This window comes from Corvus kubaryi, unplaced genomic scaffold (assembly GCF_017639235.1).
Source record: "Corvus kubaryi isolate FWS band 111438036 unplaced genomic scaffold, C.kubaryi_AGA036_p1.0 37396, whole genome shotgun sequence".
Taxonomy (NCBI): Eukaryota; Metazoa; Chordata; class Aves; order Passeriformes; family Corvidae; genus Corvus; species Corvus kubaryi.
In genome coordinates, this window is record NW_024581135.1 from 16,316,607 (window position 1) to 16,336,998 (window position 20,392).

General features: G+C 41.1%; 1 protein-coding gene across 18 annotated transcripts in view; it reads right to left on the minus strand.

The window, feature by feature from the left end:
• The window catches only part of ITGB6 (integrin subunit beta 6), a 59,845-nt gene that overhangs the window by 32,611 nt on the left and 6,842 nt on the right, over nt 1-20,392 (minus strand). For 9 of the 18 annotated variants that reach the window (XM_042041230.1, XM_042041229.1, XM_042041224.1 and 6 more), the window contains 5 exons: nt 19,882-20,019; nt 17,724-17,882; nt 16,825-17,055; nt 2,177-2,253; nt 1,360-1,439 (listed from right to left, as the gene is read on the minus strand). In XM_042041230.1, coding sequence (XP_041897164.1) covers nt 1,360-1,439; nt 2,177-2,237 — 141 coding nt within the window. In that variant the 5' untranslated portion in view covers nt 2,238-2,253; nt 16,825-17,055; nt 17,724-17,882; nt 19,882-20,019. Of the gene's footprint in view, nt 1-1,359; nt 1,440-1,659; nt 2,258-2,357; nt 5,262-16,824; nt 17,056-17,723; nt 17,883-19,881; nt 20,020-20,392 lie in introns of those variants that run through there. The other 9 variants (XM_042041233.1, XM_042041232.1, XM_042041228.1 and 6 more) reach the window with 9 other exon arrangements.

Sequence of the window (20,392 nt, forward strand, 5' to 3'; positions counted from 1 at the left end):
TCAAAATGTGTGAAGAAACAACCTCATATTTCAAATACAAAGTGTGTTCTTATCCTACAGAAAACAGTGGTTTTTTTGGAGGTGCTTTTGTTTGCTCTGACACTAAAGCTCCTATGTCTTTTGCAATTTTGGTGTGCTTTTCTCTAGCAAAGAAATGAATGAGAAGAAAAATCATGTTTACTGCACTGAAGTTTTCAATAGTTCCACAGTTTTGCTTGTTTTGGTCTTGGGATTTTTTAAATAATTAAATTATGTTTGGCTCTTTTTTTTCCCCTGAAAATACATGGCAGTAGTCAAAATTACATGATCCAACCTCAATAAAATCCTCTTTTATAGTAAAAATATAAAAACTACTGCAAACACACAAATGTGGGGTTTTTTGACATCCATGGTAACATATTTTGCAAATGGCAAAAGATGTCTTTTTAGATTTTTTTAAAATATGCAGTTTCGTCTTTGTTAGCTATTTCATAAAGCAGTATGTTAGTCCCATGCTAAGTGTCATTTTACTATACACAAAAACAATAAAAACTTTTAGCAGCAAAGGTGCTATCCAGAAACTAAAATGAAAAGGACTTATTTTATTTCTCTAGTATTTCTGTCAAGTTTTTAGTTCCTGTAGCTGACTATCTTGTTAATGCTAATGAACTAAGAGCTAGAATATTTACTGTGAAGTGGGGAGATATTATTTAGCACCATTTATAGGAGAAAGTTTTAAAAGCAGAGATGTGAAGTCACTTGCCCAGGGTTGCACTGAAAATCTGAAACAAAGGTATAGGAAAAAAATCCAGATATATTTTTTAAGTCCAATGTTTTACCAAAACACATCTGTATCATACTAATTATAAAGCCGACATTATCATCATACTTAAAATCAATCCCAGATTAATAATTTCCATATGCAAGTTTTACATGTGGAAACTTACACACTGTTTCTACCTGCAAACCTTCTGTTTACACTGTCTGGCTTGGCACGTAACCTGTACGATACAGACTGGCCTCTGGCTTTGTATCTGGTGCTTCATTATCAATGCTGGGAGTGAGCCAGCTCTCAGGCTGATGATCTGAGACCCTCTAATAGCACTTCTATTTCTGCCTTAGATTTGGAAGGTTGATGTTGTTGTGGTTTTTTCAAAAAAACAAACCAACAAACAAGCAAACAAATGCCCAAACAACCACACTCTGAATAGCAGACCATCTAGAGTAGATTAAATTCCACTTCTGATCCCCAGGAAGGCTTCACTAAGCACTGCATGCATTACAAAACCATGGGCTGACCCTATTAAGTCAATACTTCATCACTTGGAGTGACTACAAAGACTTCAAGTCTTACTTTAAAATTTTTTTTTATCACTCTACCTCTTGCAAACACCAAGCGCAGTGTGGTCCGGAAAGCAAACAATCTTCACAAGTCACTGTGCTTTCCTGAGAACAGGTCCCTGAATTTAAATCCAAGAAGATAAAAGACTATTAATAATATGCTTAATCACTCCATTTATGAAGAAACTTGTCATTTAGAGAATGTGTGTGGTGGAAAATGCACACATTTAGCCATATTTAGGATTACTGATAAAATTCCTTCTTAACGACAGTTCTATTGGTAAAAGATTAACTCTCTAATAAAGATTAAAACCTCAGAATTGCTGGCAATTAACATACCTCCTTTTGCATGCTTTACGGGTGGCATTCACGTAGAACATGTTAACTTGTTTCCTCCAGTGCACCTGAGAGAGTGTTACATGTGTTTCTGGTGTGGTGTAGGTAAGTAATTTCTGAAGTAACCAGAGATGTTAAAAGAACAAATTTAGCTCATATTGTAAGCTTAAAATTGCTTCACTCAGCTCTAGATACTGGATATGATTTTTATCCATTGTGTAAGTACCAGAGAAACACTCATTCATATGTATCATATGAAAGTTTCTTAGCAGATCAATCTGTGATTAGTGTAAACAAAATTGCTCAAACGTCTGTCTCTTTCAAACCTGTTGTGCTATGTAACGACCACCAAATAGTAGATGAATTGGCAATGCAGCCCTACAGCAGTCTGTCAAAAAAAAAATCATTAAATAGAAAGGAAAGATTAAATACAGAGGACAGAAATCTATTTCATGTCAACTTCAAGCAAGAAACAATGCAGAATGGTTTTGAAATGGATCTCCCTGCCCCTGAGCCTTACCTTGCACATAGTTATTTCTTTGCAGAAATAGGAAACAGAGGCAAAGCAATTCAATCCCCATTCGTTTTCAGTGCTGGCTGCGTGACAAAAAAATATTAGCTTGTTAATTATCGTCTGCGTAAAGGTAGAATGTCGTAAAAACCATGCATTCCTGGAGGGTAAGTTTTCAGATGTCACGTACAGCAGATTGCAAGGAAACTTCAACCCCAGCGGGACGGATCATGAACAAAAGTGAAAACAAGGGCTACCTGGGCAGGTAAAGAGGACAAGCTGTGCACACAGTAACGTGAACATGGTTATCACTTCCTTGTTTCCCTGGACTCCTTATAAGGCATACGGGGAAAATTCATTCAGGTGAAGATTTCTGTTAATCCCAGTCACTCTGGGTCCTAGAGCAACCCAGCCAAGAGACCGTGTTTGTCCATGTACAACAACCCTTTAAAGGCTCCTTCAAATAACGCCTTTAATTGTTCCCTGAGGGAGTGCTTTGAGAGATGGATCATTAAGATTGCCAAGTGAGTATACCTGGAGAGAAGTAAAAATCCCATTTTTTCAGATTTCCTGATGTGGAGGGAAACTCATAAAGGCAATTGTGAAAAAAAAAACCCCAAAAAAACCCAAAAAAGCAAAAACAAAAAAGCAATCACAGATTAAAGCTGAGGACTTGGCTTCAGTACTTCAAGATACCAAGTATATTGATTTTATAACATTCCAAACTGAAAGGAAAATACTGCAGTTGTGGATTTATTTTAATATATAGAAGGAGGAATAATTTCATTCGCAGTACAGCAACTGACTTGAAAAACAGGATCATGTCAGCTTTTACTCTGTCTAATAAGTGGCTGAATATTCTACAGCACAGATACAACTGCATAACAAGTTACTGCTATCTCTCCTCCACCTTCCCAACCTGAAATGAATGCAAAATATGTCTTTCTTACCACCATATTAAAAGGAAATAAAATACGTTATTTCCAGATTTCATCTCTTCCCATCTTTTATGGCCTGCTATTGTCTGTTTTGAAAATCATTTGTTCAAGACAAATCCTGTCTTTTCACAAGGATTTGCAATAGTGAAAGTAGGGATGAGTCTGTATTAGTTAAACTCAACATGCCTGAAACATTCCTGGGCATTGAGGCCAACTGGCACAGAAAGACCTGAGTTTGTGATTGCAAAGTGCCTATTGGGACTATTCTAGCAACCAAATTGTGCCCAGAAATTTTTTGCAGTGAGTGTTAATTGGAAGAGGTCAAATTCATGCCAGGGAGAATTTTAACAGTCTAATAGCATAGACAATCTCATTCTAGTGCCTGGAAATATTCCCAGGCACATCCAATTTTACTAGTATTTACACAGACTATGGGTAGGTTCAACAGCAACTCAAACTGGATTACATCAGGACTACCTTTGCTCTGCCCTTGTGTTCCCACCCCTTTGCTCTTACTAGTCAGTGTTCATGTCCAAACACGCTGCCTTTCAAACTGATCCAACTAAAATCCAGTCACCTTCTGGGGGAAGATGGAGGGCTGTTTTTTCATCTGGGTGTGTCCCTTGAACCCTGTGGCTGCCCAGTCCAGAGTGCAAGGCACAATTGGCAGGAAAGGTGAGAATATGTTAGGCCAAATTTAGCCCAGTTTAGGCTGTTGTGGAACCATATCTTAACATTTCTATTTACAACAACATTCCTAAGTCTCCTTCAGCTGCTCTCTATGCCTCAGAGTGCCCTTTGTAAGGCACTTGTTCAGCTACAGCAATTTCATGTGGCATGAAAAAAGCATTGATTAGATTATGTTCCCTCAGTTTGTGAAGACAAAACTCTGTGAGAACACTGCCTATGTAACTACATAAGGTCAAAAAGAAGTGGAATCTACTGAAAGTGTTTGTTCTCGCTAAGAAAAACATCCTCCTGTAAGAAGCCATTCAAACATCTTATCTCCCTGGGTTTGACTGACATTTGTGTATGTGTCCTTTAATATTGTTACTATGTCTACAGCCTTGCAGAGCTCCAAAATCCAGTGCTTTCCCTGTAGAAGGGTCACCTTGTAGCTCTCACTGGCCCCTGGTAACATAACAACACTCCAAACGAGGTACTCACAGGGCTCAGTGGCAGTCCTTCAGCCACCACAACGTACCAGCCACCAGCAGTCTCAAATTAAGGACCAGCCAGCTGAACAGCTGGCAATTAGCAAATACTTAGATTCAAGATATCAAACTTTGAAGTGTAGAGATAATTAATAATACAGCCTACATAAAATTTACAAATTCTATTTGATATTATCAGTTCCCCATTTGCTTGTGAGCTAATATTTTATATAGGTCTTGGCAAGAATAGCATGGCTGGAGGCTAAGTGCCTGCCTCGGAGTGGGGTGGCTGCCAAAGACTATCTGAATAAGTCTTTACTGAATAAAATAGCTAAGTTTCTGCAAATTATTCAGAATAGACCTCTCTGGATTGTCTGGAGAGAGCAGAGAAGGAAAAGGAAGTAGCAGAATAAATAACAACAAAAACAGGAAAAAAAAAGACAGCAGGGGCCTAAGAGAGGTCCTGAAAAAGAGACAGCATGCACCAAGAGTAAACCTTGGGCAAGGTAAGAATACCTAGACAGGAAGCTGACAAATGATTCTTGTTTTGAAACATCACCTGTGATAACTAAAGGTAAGTTGACCAGGAAATTCCTCTACTAGATCAATGTTTTATTGGCTTTAATTATCACTAAAAGAGTACAATCTCAATCTAGAGTGGCCATGCTGGTGTAGGAAGGGTGTGTAAAATCCTTTGGGGTCATGGCATTGCTTGATTAGACAGCAGGGTTCCCCTTCTTCATAAGGTTTTTAGTACATTCTGCTTCACCCACCCAAATTAAAGGCATTGATTCAATGAGATACCCATAGAAGTAGTTTATAGTGCAGAGAGAACACAATTATTATTGTCTCCCATCAGCCACTGTATCTTCATTTTGGAGCAAATTCTGGTCTCTATTAAATCAGAGTTACAGTTTTTTAATGACACATCAGAACAGAAAACAGCTCTTTATCGTTCAGTGTAGGCAATGCTGAACAATGCAAATCTTCCCCCATTCCTGGCATGATCTCTCAGCTTCACACACAGCCCAGTTTTTAATTCCCAGTGATCTACATGCTCACACCCTGAAAGCCTGGAAAATTATGGAACAATTTAAAATCTGAATGTCCCCTGGCTGAGATGATTCTCAGAATATTTACAAAGGTGCAGGGAGGCACCCCTTGCACTTGAGAAAACATTTCTCTCTGTTTTTGAGATGGAGTCTGCCTTCTCTCCACCATATTTAGCTCCTCAATGCATCTTAGGTCAGAAGCAGATTGCTTTGTGCTTGAAACATCTGGTGACTTTATTCTCTCTCTGGTTTATTTTCCCAATCAAATACTGAAAGCTCCTGACTATCTCTAGTGGGGAATCAAAGTAGACTTTAAAATTTCAGTCAAACTTTTTAACCTGAAAGGCAGTAAGTAAAGATTATACGCAAGTTTATGGGTTAAAACACTTCTCTCCCAAAGAAGACCTATGTTCTATAGCTGTATAGATGAGTGCTTCCATACTCTTGGGCCAGCAGAAATGGAAAGCATTTTCTTTGGAAAGTGTGGACAGATATATATCCCCCAGCAGCCTGATAGACCCAGTTCCAAAGAACAGCAATGGCAGATGTTTCAGAGGATGTCTGTCAGTTCGCTAAGCAATGAAGGCTGAAAAAAGTTTCCAAGCTTGAAACTTTGGTTCATCTCTACAGAGCTAGAGATGATTTGAGTATCCACACAGCAGTGTGAGAGTTCTGCAAACAGGCCAGCCCAGCACAGAGAGAAACCACACATAAGTACTGCAGTGACACTGTAAGGACTATCCTGTCTCTGCCTTTGCTGCAGTACAGATCTGGCAGTGCTTTAGGGAGAGCTGGCAAAACCATTTCAAGAGGAAGTGACAATCCCTAACAAACTGTTGTATTTAATGGGGAAATTCACAGTGAAGATGAATGTAACAAATCAGCAACTTTTACTTCTTTTTTTTTTGTTGTTGAGACATCTGCTCCCTCCTTCTTTATTAATCATCATGGTGGGAGATGGGTATTTCTCCAATAGAAAATGACATCCATCCAGAGAAACTGCTGGAAGCATTTGGGTCCTGTATGAGTGACCTGGAGCCTGCTGTAAGCAAAGATCTGAACATACAGTGGTGGAGCTGCTTCATTTAAGCTCCTGTGTTTTTTGGGTGTACCAATATCATATCCCATGAGGGGCCTAGGACCAAAACACTGCCACAGAGCCCACTGAGATGTGGTGTCTCCTACTCTCCTCTCCAAGTGCTGTTTGCAAGCATGGCTACACACAATGGAGAGCAGTTTTGGAAGCAGAGGAGGAGTGTCTGTAGCCAGTTCTGGAGGGTCACAGGAGATGGAGAATCACATAGAGGAAAGGAATTTTCCCCTCCAGCTCTGAGCAAAACAAGGTGTTGGGAATTGGTGACTCAAGTTGTGATTCATGCTTTGGTCTCCTCTTGTTCCTGGAGCAGCATGCTGCTGTTAGATGAGGGCAGGGAGTGAAGTCAACAACCTGCTTCTGAACAGAGGGGAAGAGGAGGAAGGAGGAGGAATTGCTCACCAACTGAACAGTGAGCAGCAGGCAGGAAACTCAGGGTGTTTTCAACTTGTATTCCCCTTGCCCACAGCTCTGACCTGGCTAGTTCCAGCCGAGGGTGTGAGCAAACCTTTGTTCTCAGTTTTCTTGGCATGGGTGAGCAACGTGAAAGATTTGTTTGCTTTTTGGATTTTACTACACTGTCACACTCAAAGAGAAATAATCAAACCTCTGAACTGCAGAAGGGCTCAGGGGGAACTGGTAGGAAAATCAGCTGGCATCAGACTGTCAACAAGCCCACAACAGTCAAATTGTGCCAGGGACTTCCACACAGCCCATCAAATCTCACCTTGTTTTCTGTTTGCTTTTCTTGGTTACGTGGTACCCCTTGCTTTCCCTACACTATAAAAATGTGGGGCAGAGGCAGCAGAGCAAGCACTTCTCAGTGCTGGTGGCTGATCATGCTGGGGGTGGGAACTACACTGAGGGCTGACTCCACAGCTCCTCAGACCCCTGCACTTTAGGTGAAGAACTTTTCATAACTTTCTTTGTTTAGATTACTGCTAAATTCAAACCAGACCTGCACTCCCCATTACAGACAGGCCAAGGTGATGGCCTTGCTATTGCAGCAGCACCAAGGGAAACAGAACCCTTTATCATAGCCCTGCACCAGGCTGGGCTTGCTTGTGGAAGACTGTAAGGCTGGGTAAACACAATGTCGTCAGGCCTGACCACCCATATGTAAATTCTAAACTATGGAGCTGGGATTAAATCACTTGTAAAAAGTGATTCTGCTCTGGTTTTGCACACAGAAAATAATTTTATAGCTGATCTTACTGTACTTAGACCTACAGAGGTACGTTGCTTCACTAAAACACAGGGTTTGAATAAGGTTATTCTAGAATAACCAAAACAGATAAGAATGCTTAACTTAGCACCCAAGCAGCTACTAAATACTGAGGAAAATGGGCTCAGGTACTGCATGAAAGCAACTCCATTTCTGAAGTTTCCCAGCAGCTGGACTCGGCCAGTTCGATTTCCATTTACAGACACTCAGGCCACTCGTTCTCGCCAGTGGCTGCCGCCTCTTCTTGAGAAAAGAGCAGAATTTGTGGTTTCAGGAGCCTTTTGTGCAGAGTGCTGCCATCTTATGGCTACTCTGCTTCTCTGGAGTAAAAAAATGAGTATTCTCAAACTCATGTAGGAAAAAGGTGATACTAAGAGTCCTGTTAACTTTTAGCAATATTTTGCTTTGTGACTTATATAAAAACCTTTGGAGATGTTCACATCTTTGTTAAACAATTTATTCACTTATTATATTAGAATTATAATTTTGTTTGCACCCTTTTTTCAAATCCCATCTCACATTAAATAGAACATTACTTCCATTTTCTTTGCTATAAGCTTGGTTAAAAGCTTAAAATGTCAGAAATTGTGCAATATCTTTGTCAGTGTAAATTATTACTGTATTTTATAAACCTTGCATTATTCTTGTGTGTTTCTTCTGAAAGCAGGAAGGAAATTTAAACCAACAGTGTCTGCTCACATGGAAACAGGGATATTGGAAAAACAATATTGTACAAAATGATTAGTACTTCTACAATTCAAAGTACTTGTCAGAACTGTAGATATTATATATATCTAATAAACCCATGCAAAACAAGGAATATGTAAATAGGGCCACCTCTAAGTAAAAATAAAATCAAACTAAATCAATTCCAAGTATTTTGCTGAGCAATACCAAAAGGAAAAGGCAGAGCAGGTTTCTCTAACAATGTTTTCCAAGAGTTCAAAATGATTAATCATGTAAATACTGTCAATAATATTAGATCCACTGATACCTTATGCTTCTTATCTCATATGTTTGTTGTGCTTTATTCTGACACTTGGCACAGAGATCTGTCAAAATTTTAAACCAATCTTTAAAAAAAAGTTAGTTCTTAACATTTTGTAGCATGTTGATACGACACAGGCCATAGAGTCGTGCTTTATATCTGGACCAATAAATTAACAGAAATTTCAAAAAATACTATTGCCATAGTTATAAAAAGCAGAGGGCACAACACTGCAAAGGATCTTATAGATGCTGAAGATGTGTCCTTTCACCTTACACAGCTCTCTTAATAAACTTATGGAAATCCATCATAAGTCTTTTCAGACTGCTTCACTCTGGCAGAGGCAAAGAGAAAGTGGCTCTACTCACCGTTATGCAAGAGCTATGGGAATTCGTATTATCCAGTTTGCAAGCAAATAACTTCCATTTTACTGTGATACACACACCTACTGTGGTTTGTCCCTGTCACTCTCACTAGCAGGCTTTTTCAGAGACTTCACTCTTCTCATGGCTGGAAACCACCTCAGCTCCAGCCTGGATGGACTAACTCTCAATATATATCCATTTATTTTAATGACAACATTGTCTGGCAACTTAAATAGCTTCTTTCCTCCCTAGTATTTGCCCTGCCCTTCTTTCCCCTCCCCCTGATGTATTTATAGAGAGCAATTGTATATCCCTCATTCTTTGTTTTGTCCAGTACTAATTTTCTGCATTTCTTCCAATGCCATTTCCTAATTATGGCTGACAGACTGTTCTCAGTACCCAGAGGAGCTTTGACCAGAGGAGCCTCCTACAATGGTGTTTGCACTCAGGTATCCCTTCTTTAAGTCTCCTACATGATCTCTAAGGAGGATCAATTTTGCCTTTCCCATGGTTCCACCCCAGTTCTCTTGGGATCCTTCTGCGACTGACCAAGACATTATGGTCTTCCCCTTACCTAACCAACTTGCCACAATTTACAACAGAAATCATTTCTACCTCAGTCTGGGTGTGATCCAGCACTTGTACTATTAAGTTCTACCCCACACCTCCAGCTCTCTGTTCCTCCATAATGGAACCGATATTTTTCTCCTCTGACTAGACCACTTTTAGCAACAATGGAAGTGTTAACACTTTGAAGGACTAGATGAAACACTGATGCTTGAAAAGCTCTACTCAACCTTAAGGTAGCCCAGTAATTCCCTTTCTAGAGCAGCTGGCACCATGCAAACATTTCCCCAGCCCTAATACATTGTATTAAACATTTATTGTTTATTTTCTCTATTTTATCTTCACTCTATTGTTCATTGCTTCTTGCAAAATGTATACAAAATTTCCAGATTACTAAGGTTAATTAATGAAGCTGTAGGCGTGAGTTCACTTCTTCTCTCTCCTTTGTTTTGGGATATCTTTAAAGGAAAACTTGATACTGTACCTGAAATTTAATTTTTCTTCTTTGAGCAATTTAGGTTGGATAACAAACACCACTTCACTGTGGGCCCACTACACCTTGTTTACAAATTTTCAGGTGTGTAAATGTTAGCTTTAATTTCTACAGATTCTCCCATTTTTCTCCATGATCTGTACCATCATCTTTACAGAAAAGAAAAAAGAGAATTTGCTTGGTTTCTACACAGTCTTTAATCTCTACCAGAGAGAGTACTTGCCACGTACCAGATTCCCTTTTATTTGTGTGGTAGAAGAAACTTTCAGTCTTTCAAATATTGTTACAGATGGTAAGTCTGTAAACATGACAGATCTGACTGCACCCTCTTCTTCCAGGTTCCCAAAATACCATTTTCACTGATGACCTGGTATGCTGCGGACTTTCACTCTCTTTGCTAACTTCTAATATTTTTATTTCTTTTCTAAGGATTTGTAAGGTGCTAGCACTCTTCATTCTCTCCTTACAGTACAAATTACAGATTTTTAAATTATTATTTAAATTAAAGAAATTTTAATAGGTTTGGAGCCTTCATCCAATTAACATCACTTACTAATTTCTTTAGGTACAATACTTCACAAGGACAAATTTTGAGAAACGAACAGGACTATTCTTGTTCATTCTTTCATTTATTTTCAATTTAATCAAGTTGAGATAACTTTAGCTAGGTTATTTTCTACAACCAGCTGCTCTATGTCATCACTACCTAACAAAGATCCCCTAGAATAGCATCATGGTAGTCCAGTGACTGCTTGCTGATGAAATCTGCCAGCTATTATACCCTGGAATAACTGGCTCTACTGTTATCAGCAACATTTGCTTTATACTCTGTTTCTGATGAGTTAAAATCTCCCACAATGAGGCAATGCTTGGGAGCTTCTCTTTCATGCTCATCATCTGAGTTAGACCTATCTGTCACATGTTGCCCCTTAGTGGCCCTTCAGAAGACCTTTAGTTTGGCAAATTCCTTTCTGCCCCTGCCACCTCTCTCTGCCTCTGTAGGCAACTTCACTGCTACTGAGTGATGTCTCTGTGCCACTGGTTTTATTTCCAGTTTTCTTAAAAGACTACACATTAGTTTAAGTTCATTTCAGTCATAGATGACCCATCCACCATCCTTCACTATTCTTGGAAGATTTGGGGTCATCTTGGATGCTGCAGCTCTAGCTTGTGTGTGCAGTTTTTGTACACAAACATCTTGGCTCAATTTCTGTGACAGTGTGAAGGTTTTTTTCAAGTATCACATCCCTTTTATTCCTAACACCCAGGGCACACACACCACATTCGCACCTGTGTCAGTGCTGATTTTGCCTGTCCATTTTTCTCCCATCTGATATTTCTTTCTCCCTAACTTATTCATCACATTCTGCTTTTCAGAACCAGGCATCAAAATACTTACAAGTGTCCCCCCAACGTCCTCTCCCATTTCTTAGAATTCTTGTACTGATTATACTTATGTATAAATATATATATATTGTTATCATCTATTATTTTGTAACATGCTACATGACCTAACCCTTATACTATATTGATACCAATTATAGAAATCTTGGTTCCAGAAAATCAATGTCAAGTTTGCTCCAACAGAGTTCATCTAGTTTGTGTGAAAAATCCTCCTTCTTCTCAAAAGCTAAATTCCTCACAACACTCCTCATAACACTAATTCTTAAGACATCTGCTGCTCTTTATTATCTTGCATGCTTTAACACACCCTCTTCAGGAATGAAACCCTGGAGTGGGAGCTTTTCCTTCAGGACAAACCTACTCACACAGATTTCCTCTGGTTTTCATTCTTTCCTTCAGTCTTTTATCCTACAATGTGAGCTGCTACAGTTATATTTCATCCCAGAAATGATTGCACTGCCAGCAGCACTAAAATGGCTTCTGTTTTATAAATGGAATAAATAATAAACTGCATGCACATACTGTGTGTGTATTTGCCTGGAATACAATAACTTCAGCTTAAAACTATGCTATAATAGTACTGCTGAACTTACGTTTGTGAGGCAGTTTTAAAATAGTTTTTGTTAAAATAAGTATATCTTTGCATGAAAGAGCTAAAATGAAAGCTTGCATATACTTTTGAACTTGAGTAGCTTTGTGAAATGTCTCATCAGTTCTCCTGGAGATATTTTAGTCATTGGGAGTTAATCATTACCTGAAATTATGGGAAAAACCTATTCAAAACCAGTCTACCATGTAGTGTTGTGTTAGGGAAGAAATGCAGACACTGACTCATAGCTGTCATTTATTCAGTCTGTTATGATGTGATTCTTTCCAACATTATTTTTATTTTGATCTACAGTAAAATGCTGATCTGGGGGATGAGAGTAAGACCCTGCCCACCCTAATCAGTGGAGACATTTGAGTGTCAAACGACCAGAGGAACACCACAAAATTTTAAAACTGCATGAGAAACATACATAAAGGTAAAGAGATTAATGAGTTATGTTAATCTGGAAGAGGCATCTGAATGCTCTCTTAAATCAGAAAAACTGTGCTCGGCAACGTCTGAGAGCAACAGGGTAAACCAAGAAAAAATTCAAACAGGTCAAACACTGGTGTTATGGTTGCTCCCAGGACTGTGCCAAGGCATGGATATGGCAATAATCAAACCTCCAGGGAACAGCAGACACAGGGCTTGGGCTGACACAGGAGGTGCCTCACTCTGCTCTTTCCATAAACGCAGTCAAGAGCAAACTGGTTCTTAACTTGGGCATATCAGATGTACAGAGTACACCTTTCTTTCTGTACTACAAAGCCAGGCGAGTTCCTCTCAAGCTCTGTAGTGAATCAACTTTCTTGCATGTAGAGAAAACAGAAACAACTTCTTCTGCCTGTGTCATGTTAACATGAAGACTAGACAGGATGGGTACATTGACATAATAGCCAAAAATAATGGTAAAAATTTGAATTTAGATTATCTAAATAGTAGTGTCAGCACTTGTGGAAAGTGTGTACTTGTCATGTTCTTATGATGTCATAATTTTCTGTCTAATTTTGTGAAATTTGATCAATATTCAGTTTTAAGCATACAGAGAAGTAAACAAAACCATTGCAGTAATTTATTCAGACTGCGCTGACACACAGCTATTCACGATGCCTGTGCATCATATTACTGACAAAAACATTCATTTTTACTAGGTCTCCTTCATCATCAGTTTGCTCAAGGGGAGTAATAAAGCCTATTTTTCCTTCATCCTGTACTGATGTTTATGTTCTCATGTGTTACCATCTGATTTGTCCTGACCACATCAAAATGAGTATTTTTCTTTTTTCCCCTGCTGCTTCAAAACCCCCTCTTAAGTTTATTTGCTGTGCTTGTGGGTTGGGCAATGAAAGTTTGATTTAACTCATCCTTCTGAACTTGCATATTAATGAATCATTCAAGACTTGGCCTTTCACGTATATTCTTCTAAGGTCATGGTTTTTATGGTGTATCATTTTCTTCACGAACCTGGTATTGTGCTTCTTCTGTTGTTATAGTGAAGCTTGAGGAAGATTGTTCCTCAGAAATAATTTCTCCCCTCTTACAACCAGAACCAGTCCAGGCTCAGAGTCAGACAAAGCATCACAAGCTCCAGCCTGGGCAGCCTTCCTGGCTGAGGAAATTCCTCAGTGCAGCTCTTGTGGCAGAAATCTGACCATCTCTATCTGTTTACAATGTTTATTAATACTCTGGGTAACGGCACAGGCACCACAGAGGCCTTGATTCTATTCCACAAGGATGGCAGGTAAATATTGCCAGAAGAATAACAGTCCACTGTCAGAAGCAGGGGATTTCCAAATTTGAGGCTGAAAGCCTGAGTGGAGGACAGCCAAGCACAAGAGATGTGGAAGCCAGGAAAGGGTCAGAGAGGAAGCAAAGCTTGCTGAAGCTGATTTTAAACAACCATTTGAGGTATTGGCTGAGGTTTTAATATCCTCTGCTGTTGGATGAGATTAATTGCTGCTAGCATGGTTCTCAAGGAGGGAAGAAGCATCTTCTAGGGATGCTAAGGGTCATCATTCCAAGTAGGTTTTCTGCCCTGGGGAGAAACGGCAGCATTTGCATTTTCTACCCCCAGACATTTCCGCTAAGGGAAGAAAAACACTCTCTCCATGACCGTCATAACACACCTCTGCACAGCCAGAAGGCTTTATCATACAAGTGCCATTCCTAACTAGTCTGGCAGAGCCTCATTTCAGGGGCAGTTAGTGCTAAATGAAACCTCATTTGGACCAGGCTCTACCTCCCACACAAGTGGCCTGCAGAAGGCTGAGGATTGCCTTACCAGCCTTCAGGCTGTCTGGGTGCCAGCAATGGGAGACAAACCCTAAGGAGAAGCCTATCTCCAGGTTCACAACTCTGTACCCCAGGAAAAGGATGAGATCCACTGCCAGAGCACTACTACTCCAGTTCTGCTCTGCTGAACTCACCCCACCTGCTTTGGGTGCTACTGGAAAAAAGTACTGAGTTCAGAAAATCAGATGGATTTGTGTTTTCTTAGGTTTAGGATACCAGAGAGCAAGACAGATCAGAGTTTTAATACCATTGAGATGCTGATGAGGTCACAGACATCTGATTTAAGAGGCATATTCCTATCTTCCTAAACTTTCAAAAAGAAATATTGTTAATGACAGGACTGACATCTCATGCATTTCCCCAAGCTCCTTCATTCCTACCTGATAGCATGAATGTTTAATTAAAGCTTTGGCAGAGAAGTAGATCAGGACTACTGTATCATTTTCCCTTCAAGGCATGCTTCAGCAAGCTGATGCAGATTGCTTGCTTGATGAGATATATCAATATTATAAGGCACCATGTGTCAGGCCAAACACACTAAAGGCTGTGTTAAATTTTAACATAGGTCATGAATCACTTCAACTAATTCAGCCAACCAGAATTAATATGAAAAGTATGAGTAACAAGGGGCTGTTTTTTGTTTTGGTTTTATATGAGCAGGAGGATGAAGCATCTGAGCAAAGGTTCATATGTGGCAACCACTGTAACTCGGCTCATGTAGGAATGGTTCAGCCATTTGGACCACAATGCAGAAAGATCTACATTTGCATTTTGTTGAAAACCTCATTATAGCTTTCTGAGAATTAAAATTTTGACAACTTGATTTGGGGGAGACTTTTAAGACCATCAACTCTGATATAAAATAATAAACGGTGTATATGAAACAAAACCTTTTTAAAATAAGTTTTCCCTGACATCTCCTGAAGAGAGAACAGGAAATGATCAAAGTGAATGCTGACTTAGTTTTTCTTTTTTTCACCATTTATTGGCATTGTTAGCTAAATTTCCTTACAAAGTGTTCAACTGTAAAGTTATTTTGAGTTAAGTCACAAACATAAACTAAAATCACAAACTAAAGTGCATTGAATGGTCTTAGACTTTACTTGCACTGATAATGATTGTATGCCCTACACAGCATAAGTATTTACATGATCTTACATACTTTGAGCAATATGTTGTCATGATTCATCATTCTTTATCTCTCTTTATTTTTGCTGACTTTGCTTCTTTTATAACTCACCTCTGTCTAGACCAACATACAATTCCTTATAAACACAAGCTTAACCATACCTAGACATTCAAGCTCAGCTGGGCAAAGAGGTGATGTTTTCATAAGTTTAACAGTTTGCCTTTCTATTCCAGTAGCATGGAAATACTTTGTTCTCTGAAAAAAAAGTTCTTTTTTTCCTCCTTGTTTTAGAATGTGCCCTGATGATGCATCTGACAGTGATGTTCACTCAGGACTATAATTAAAAGCACTTGCTGCAATAAGGTTACTCATTCACTTTCTGCACATTTTTGGTAAGCGTATGGTATCTCAGAACCTGTGCCTGTCACTGGGGACACTGAGCTCCACAGCTCTGCCAGAAGGAAAGGGACTGGTTTTGGCATTGGGAATAGCAGCAGCTCCAGAGTGAAAGCCCATTGTTGGGAAGTGGCACAATCATCAGAGATGGTGGCACAGCAAAAGAAGCGCTGAGAGCATTGCAGCCAGAGACGCGAGTAACAGGTCTATTCATAGCCCTGCTTTTCCCCAGGGGATGGCGTCTTGCAAGTGACTTCATTAACTGCTGACAGCAGACAGACTGCGCCGCGCTGGGAGCGAAAGGGAAACACTCATCAGATGGCCCCAGCCACAACTGAGGAAACGCACAGAAGAGATAACTGGCAAGCATGGTGCTTTCCTTGCCATTCAGAAGAAGTTAGTCACATCCCTGAATGCAATGCTTGTTTCTTTTCTTTCGGCAGGGCTATCTTCTTGTGTGCAGAGTTGCTCTGCACAAAGGGTGCTGCTGTCGATTCAACGCACCCTTGGAATCTGCCCAGGCTGTGGGAGATGGCATCTGAATTCCAGATCAGTTGCTAATTGTAAGAAAACCCCCCAAATATCTTGGCATTTGTTGATTTTAATAGTCGGGAGAAGACACCCACCAAGCCTTGTTACCTGTCATTCACATCCTTGCTGTGTTTGACCTCTTGCACTGTGTGCAGTAGAACTTCCTTCACTCCGTGGCCAGCAGGATGTGTGTTCACTTTGGTGTCTCCAAGGCATTTACTCACAAAACAGGGTCACACAGCCCAAATTACCTGTATCCTTAAAACCAGGGGACTTCATCCACATCCATCCTTACTGAACCATCTCTGAGGTTGTTTGCCTGACAGTGCTCTCCACAGTCAAAAGGTCTTACTAACAGCTAAAGACTGAAACACAAGGCTTTCTACACACAGGTACTTCCTCCTTTGCTACAAAAATTTACAGAAAAACGTGTTGCCTTACCTGCTGCTCCCCAGGGCACTTGCACATTTCTCGTGTGCAGAGCAGACTCTCCGGCACTGCAGACATCCTTGCACCACAGCCCAGCTTTCTGCAGGATCACAGAGAGATTCTCTTTCTCCGCATGGCAGCTGCCTTGCTTCTTACCAGCCCTGAAGCCAAGCCTCTGTTTTAAAAGCACACCACCATCCTGCTCCTTCGAACTTCAGTTTTCTCTGTGGATTCTCCAAGAGCCTGTTTCAAACATTAATACTTTGATTATTGGCTTTCTTTAGCAGATTTTCTACTCTCCAAACCCTATCTCCTATAGAAAGTCTGACAAAAGCTGGCCTAAAATTCCATTAGTCAAAGTCCTGTTCTCCCAGAGGAAACACTGCTGGTCCTTCATAACCAGGCAGGCTATTTATAGGAATGGTGACAGCGTGTCTAACCCCACAGTACAATGAGAATGAGGCAGTCCAGAGAAGACAGGATGATAGAGGCTGTTCATAAAATCAAAACTGGAATTCATGTTCTGTACGTCAATAGGGATTTAAGCAACCACTTGCTTTCCCCATTCCAGAGGGAAGAAATAAAGGCCCTCTTAGCACAGGGACACACAACACATTGTCACTGGAATAATTAATCCATTATTTTAAAGAGTAATGTTGAAGTTTTGTATCTGTTATAATCCTAATCTCCCCTCTTTCTGCAATGCAGTGCTTCCACCTCACATGCACCTGCTGCTTTCACACTTCCCAAAGGAGCCTCCTCCTCATAAACTGCATTGCATGTTCATCTTAATAGACATAAAACCAGGTTCTTTGATCTGAGCAGCAAAGTACAATTAGTTTGGGAGAGAGAACAGAGGAATCCGAGACAAGCTCCAGACAAAAGCAGAAATGGCAGAGAGGCAGAATTACCTTAGGGAATGCACAAGGAAGCATCAGTGCCAGCTGGGTTGCAAATCAGAGCAGCAAACAGCTGTAACACTCTCTTCTAAGGTACTAGGTGGGAAGCCAGGCATAAAGAGCAGGGGCATCCCAGTGTACACATCATTTCCCTGGGCAGTAGTTAAGGAGCTGTAAGAAAAGAGAGAAGACATAAAAAACAGGCAGAGATGAGATGAGGATCTAATGCTGGCTTAGGAATGCACCAAGGTGAGAATTAGAAAAACCTGTGAAGAGGCAGGGAAATGACATTACTTGGAGTGGGGCTGGAAGCTACAGTGGCACAGTGGGCTCAGCAGCCCACCAGCCCCTTTCCCATGTCCAGGCTGCCCCGATACAGGGGCAGACCTCATGGGCCCAGCTGAGGACCTCTCACCACCAGTACTGCCATGTTTCCCTCTACCTACAGTAATAAATAAAGCCCCCACCTCATCTCTACAAGACCCAGGTAGGAAGATAACCAGCTCATGTTCCACCCTGTCTCATCACACCTGGGGCACAGCCCTTTGGGCTCAGGCACATAGGTGGGGAAGGCAACTGGCAGCCTGTGCTGACTCTCCCCATGTTGAAGACTTGTGGGATGTGCTGCCATGGAATTGACACCCCGTACTGTCCTCCCCCTGCTCCTGCCTACAAAGAAATTAAGCCCTTTAGCAAACTTTACCCCCTTTGTCCCTGTAGGTGACTCCCACCAGTGAGCTGGTGGTACTGCTCCTGAGGCAGCTGGGGGGTCCCTCAGAGCCTGGGTGATGTCAGGAGCTGCAGGGCACCCCCACAAAGCTCTGACACACTCCAGCTCTGCTCAGCCTGTCCCTGTCCTGAGCCGCCCTCAGATGGGGCCTGGTGAGCTGCAGTGTAGCACTCAGGGAGGACCACGTCTGGAGAACAGAGCCCAGGGAGGGAAGTCGTGGGGACTGACGGAGGTTGCTTCTTTAATGTCAGTGTCACCCATGACTGCGTTTGCTTTCTGCCAGAAAGTTGCTTTGGGCCAGAGATGGCTCCGTGTTCAGTCCAGCCTGTGCTGGGGTGTGAAAAGACAGGGGTGGAAGGCAATTTCCTGCAAGAGCATCCGAGCTGCAAAGGTGATTCAGAGGGGAGGGAGAAGGGGGACAAATGACAGTCAAAAGAGCTTCAGGGAGCTGGGCATGGACCTAGAGTGGAATTAATAAGCAAAGAAGTAAGGTGAGAGTAGGAGAAGTAGGTTATACTGTAAGAGAAGGGTCCCTTAGAATTGGATGGAAAAACTCACAGAGCACAAAGTTTGCTCTGAAAGAGCAGTGACACTTGTGGCCCCCATATAAACCCACATCATGGCTTTTCACTGATAAGTCCCTGGAAGCTAATTAGGACCTAAAGCTGTAAATTGGCGGTTGATTATGAGGCCAGAAGTGTCTGGAGAACATGGGCACAGCAAGAAAGCCTAACACACTCCTCCAGCCAGAACCCATGTGGCATAGGCAGCACCTCCCTGCCCTCCCCATTGTTGGCTCCCTGTCAGGTACAGTGAGACATAAATTGCCTTGGCAAGCTGAGTCTGGTGCACAGGGTCACTGAGCAGCATGTCAGTGATGTGCTGAAAGCTGCTCATGGCAGCTGGGGAGCACGAGGGGAGGGGAGGCTGAGGGTGGTGAGGGGGGCTGAGCTGTCCTGACAGCAGCAGGTGAGACCCAGCACGTCAGCAGCACCAGAGCTCTCCCTGCCCTCTCACAAACCCAGCAGCCCAGCCCATGTGCCAGGTGCTGACATGCATTTATAGATATGCACATGATACCAGTCAGAAATAACATCTTCCTGAGCTTTTAACATTAATGTGGCACTAGGTCTGGGACAGACTAGGGAATTCTATTACATACCTTTAAAAATGGGATTTAAATAGCTACAGAATGACTGGCTAATAGTAAATGGCAATAAAACTTCTCTACCAAATTTGAAAAATCACATGAAAAGAGAAAGACAAAACTCTTCCCCATTGTGCTTGCCTACCACACACACCTTCCAAAAGACATGGCTGGATTTTGGCCTTGATACCTGGAGGAATATATTGCTAATAACTAGAAGCCAATTTGTACTTAGATATGTACTCCAGGGAAAAATATTGCCCAGGTTGTCTGCAGTGGTAGCAACTCATTACCATAATTCTTTTTTTCTTCATAGAGGCACAGAATTAAAAGATCTCTTTCCTTCTTAAATAAAGATCCGAGGCTGGATTCATCCCACACATAATTCTGTAATTTCAGATCCTCTTGATTGATTATTTCTTCAGTAATCCCTAAGGATCAAGAACGGAAAATTTGAAGGGAAAGAGGATGTATGTTAAACACAACTATGAGTGCCTTAATGCACAAACAATAAGTAAGACCAGAAAATATTTTTCCTGTAATAAAATGAAGACTCCCTTAATCCCCAGAAATTCACTGTTTTTCTTCAGAGCAAACATTTATTGGTAATACACACTTCCCTGAACTAGGTAAAACTCACAGCTGCAAGAACAGCGGTGGTAAACCAGAGGACCAGACATGAAATGAACAAAATTACATGTAAAATTATTTTTGAGAGGCTCAGTGAAATCAAATGCTGTCATTGCTTAAGACAATCCACCTCACTGACTGTACTAAATTTGCCTAGATACACCCCTGAGAGAA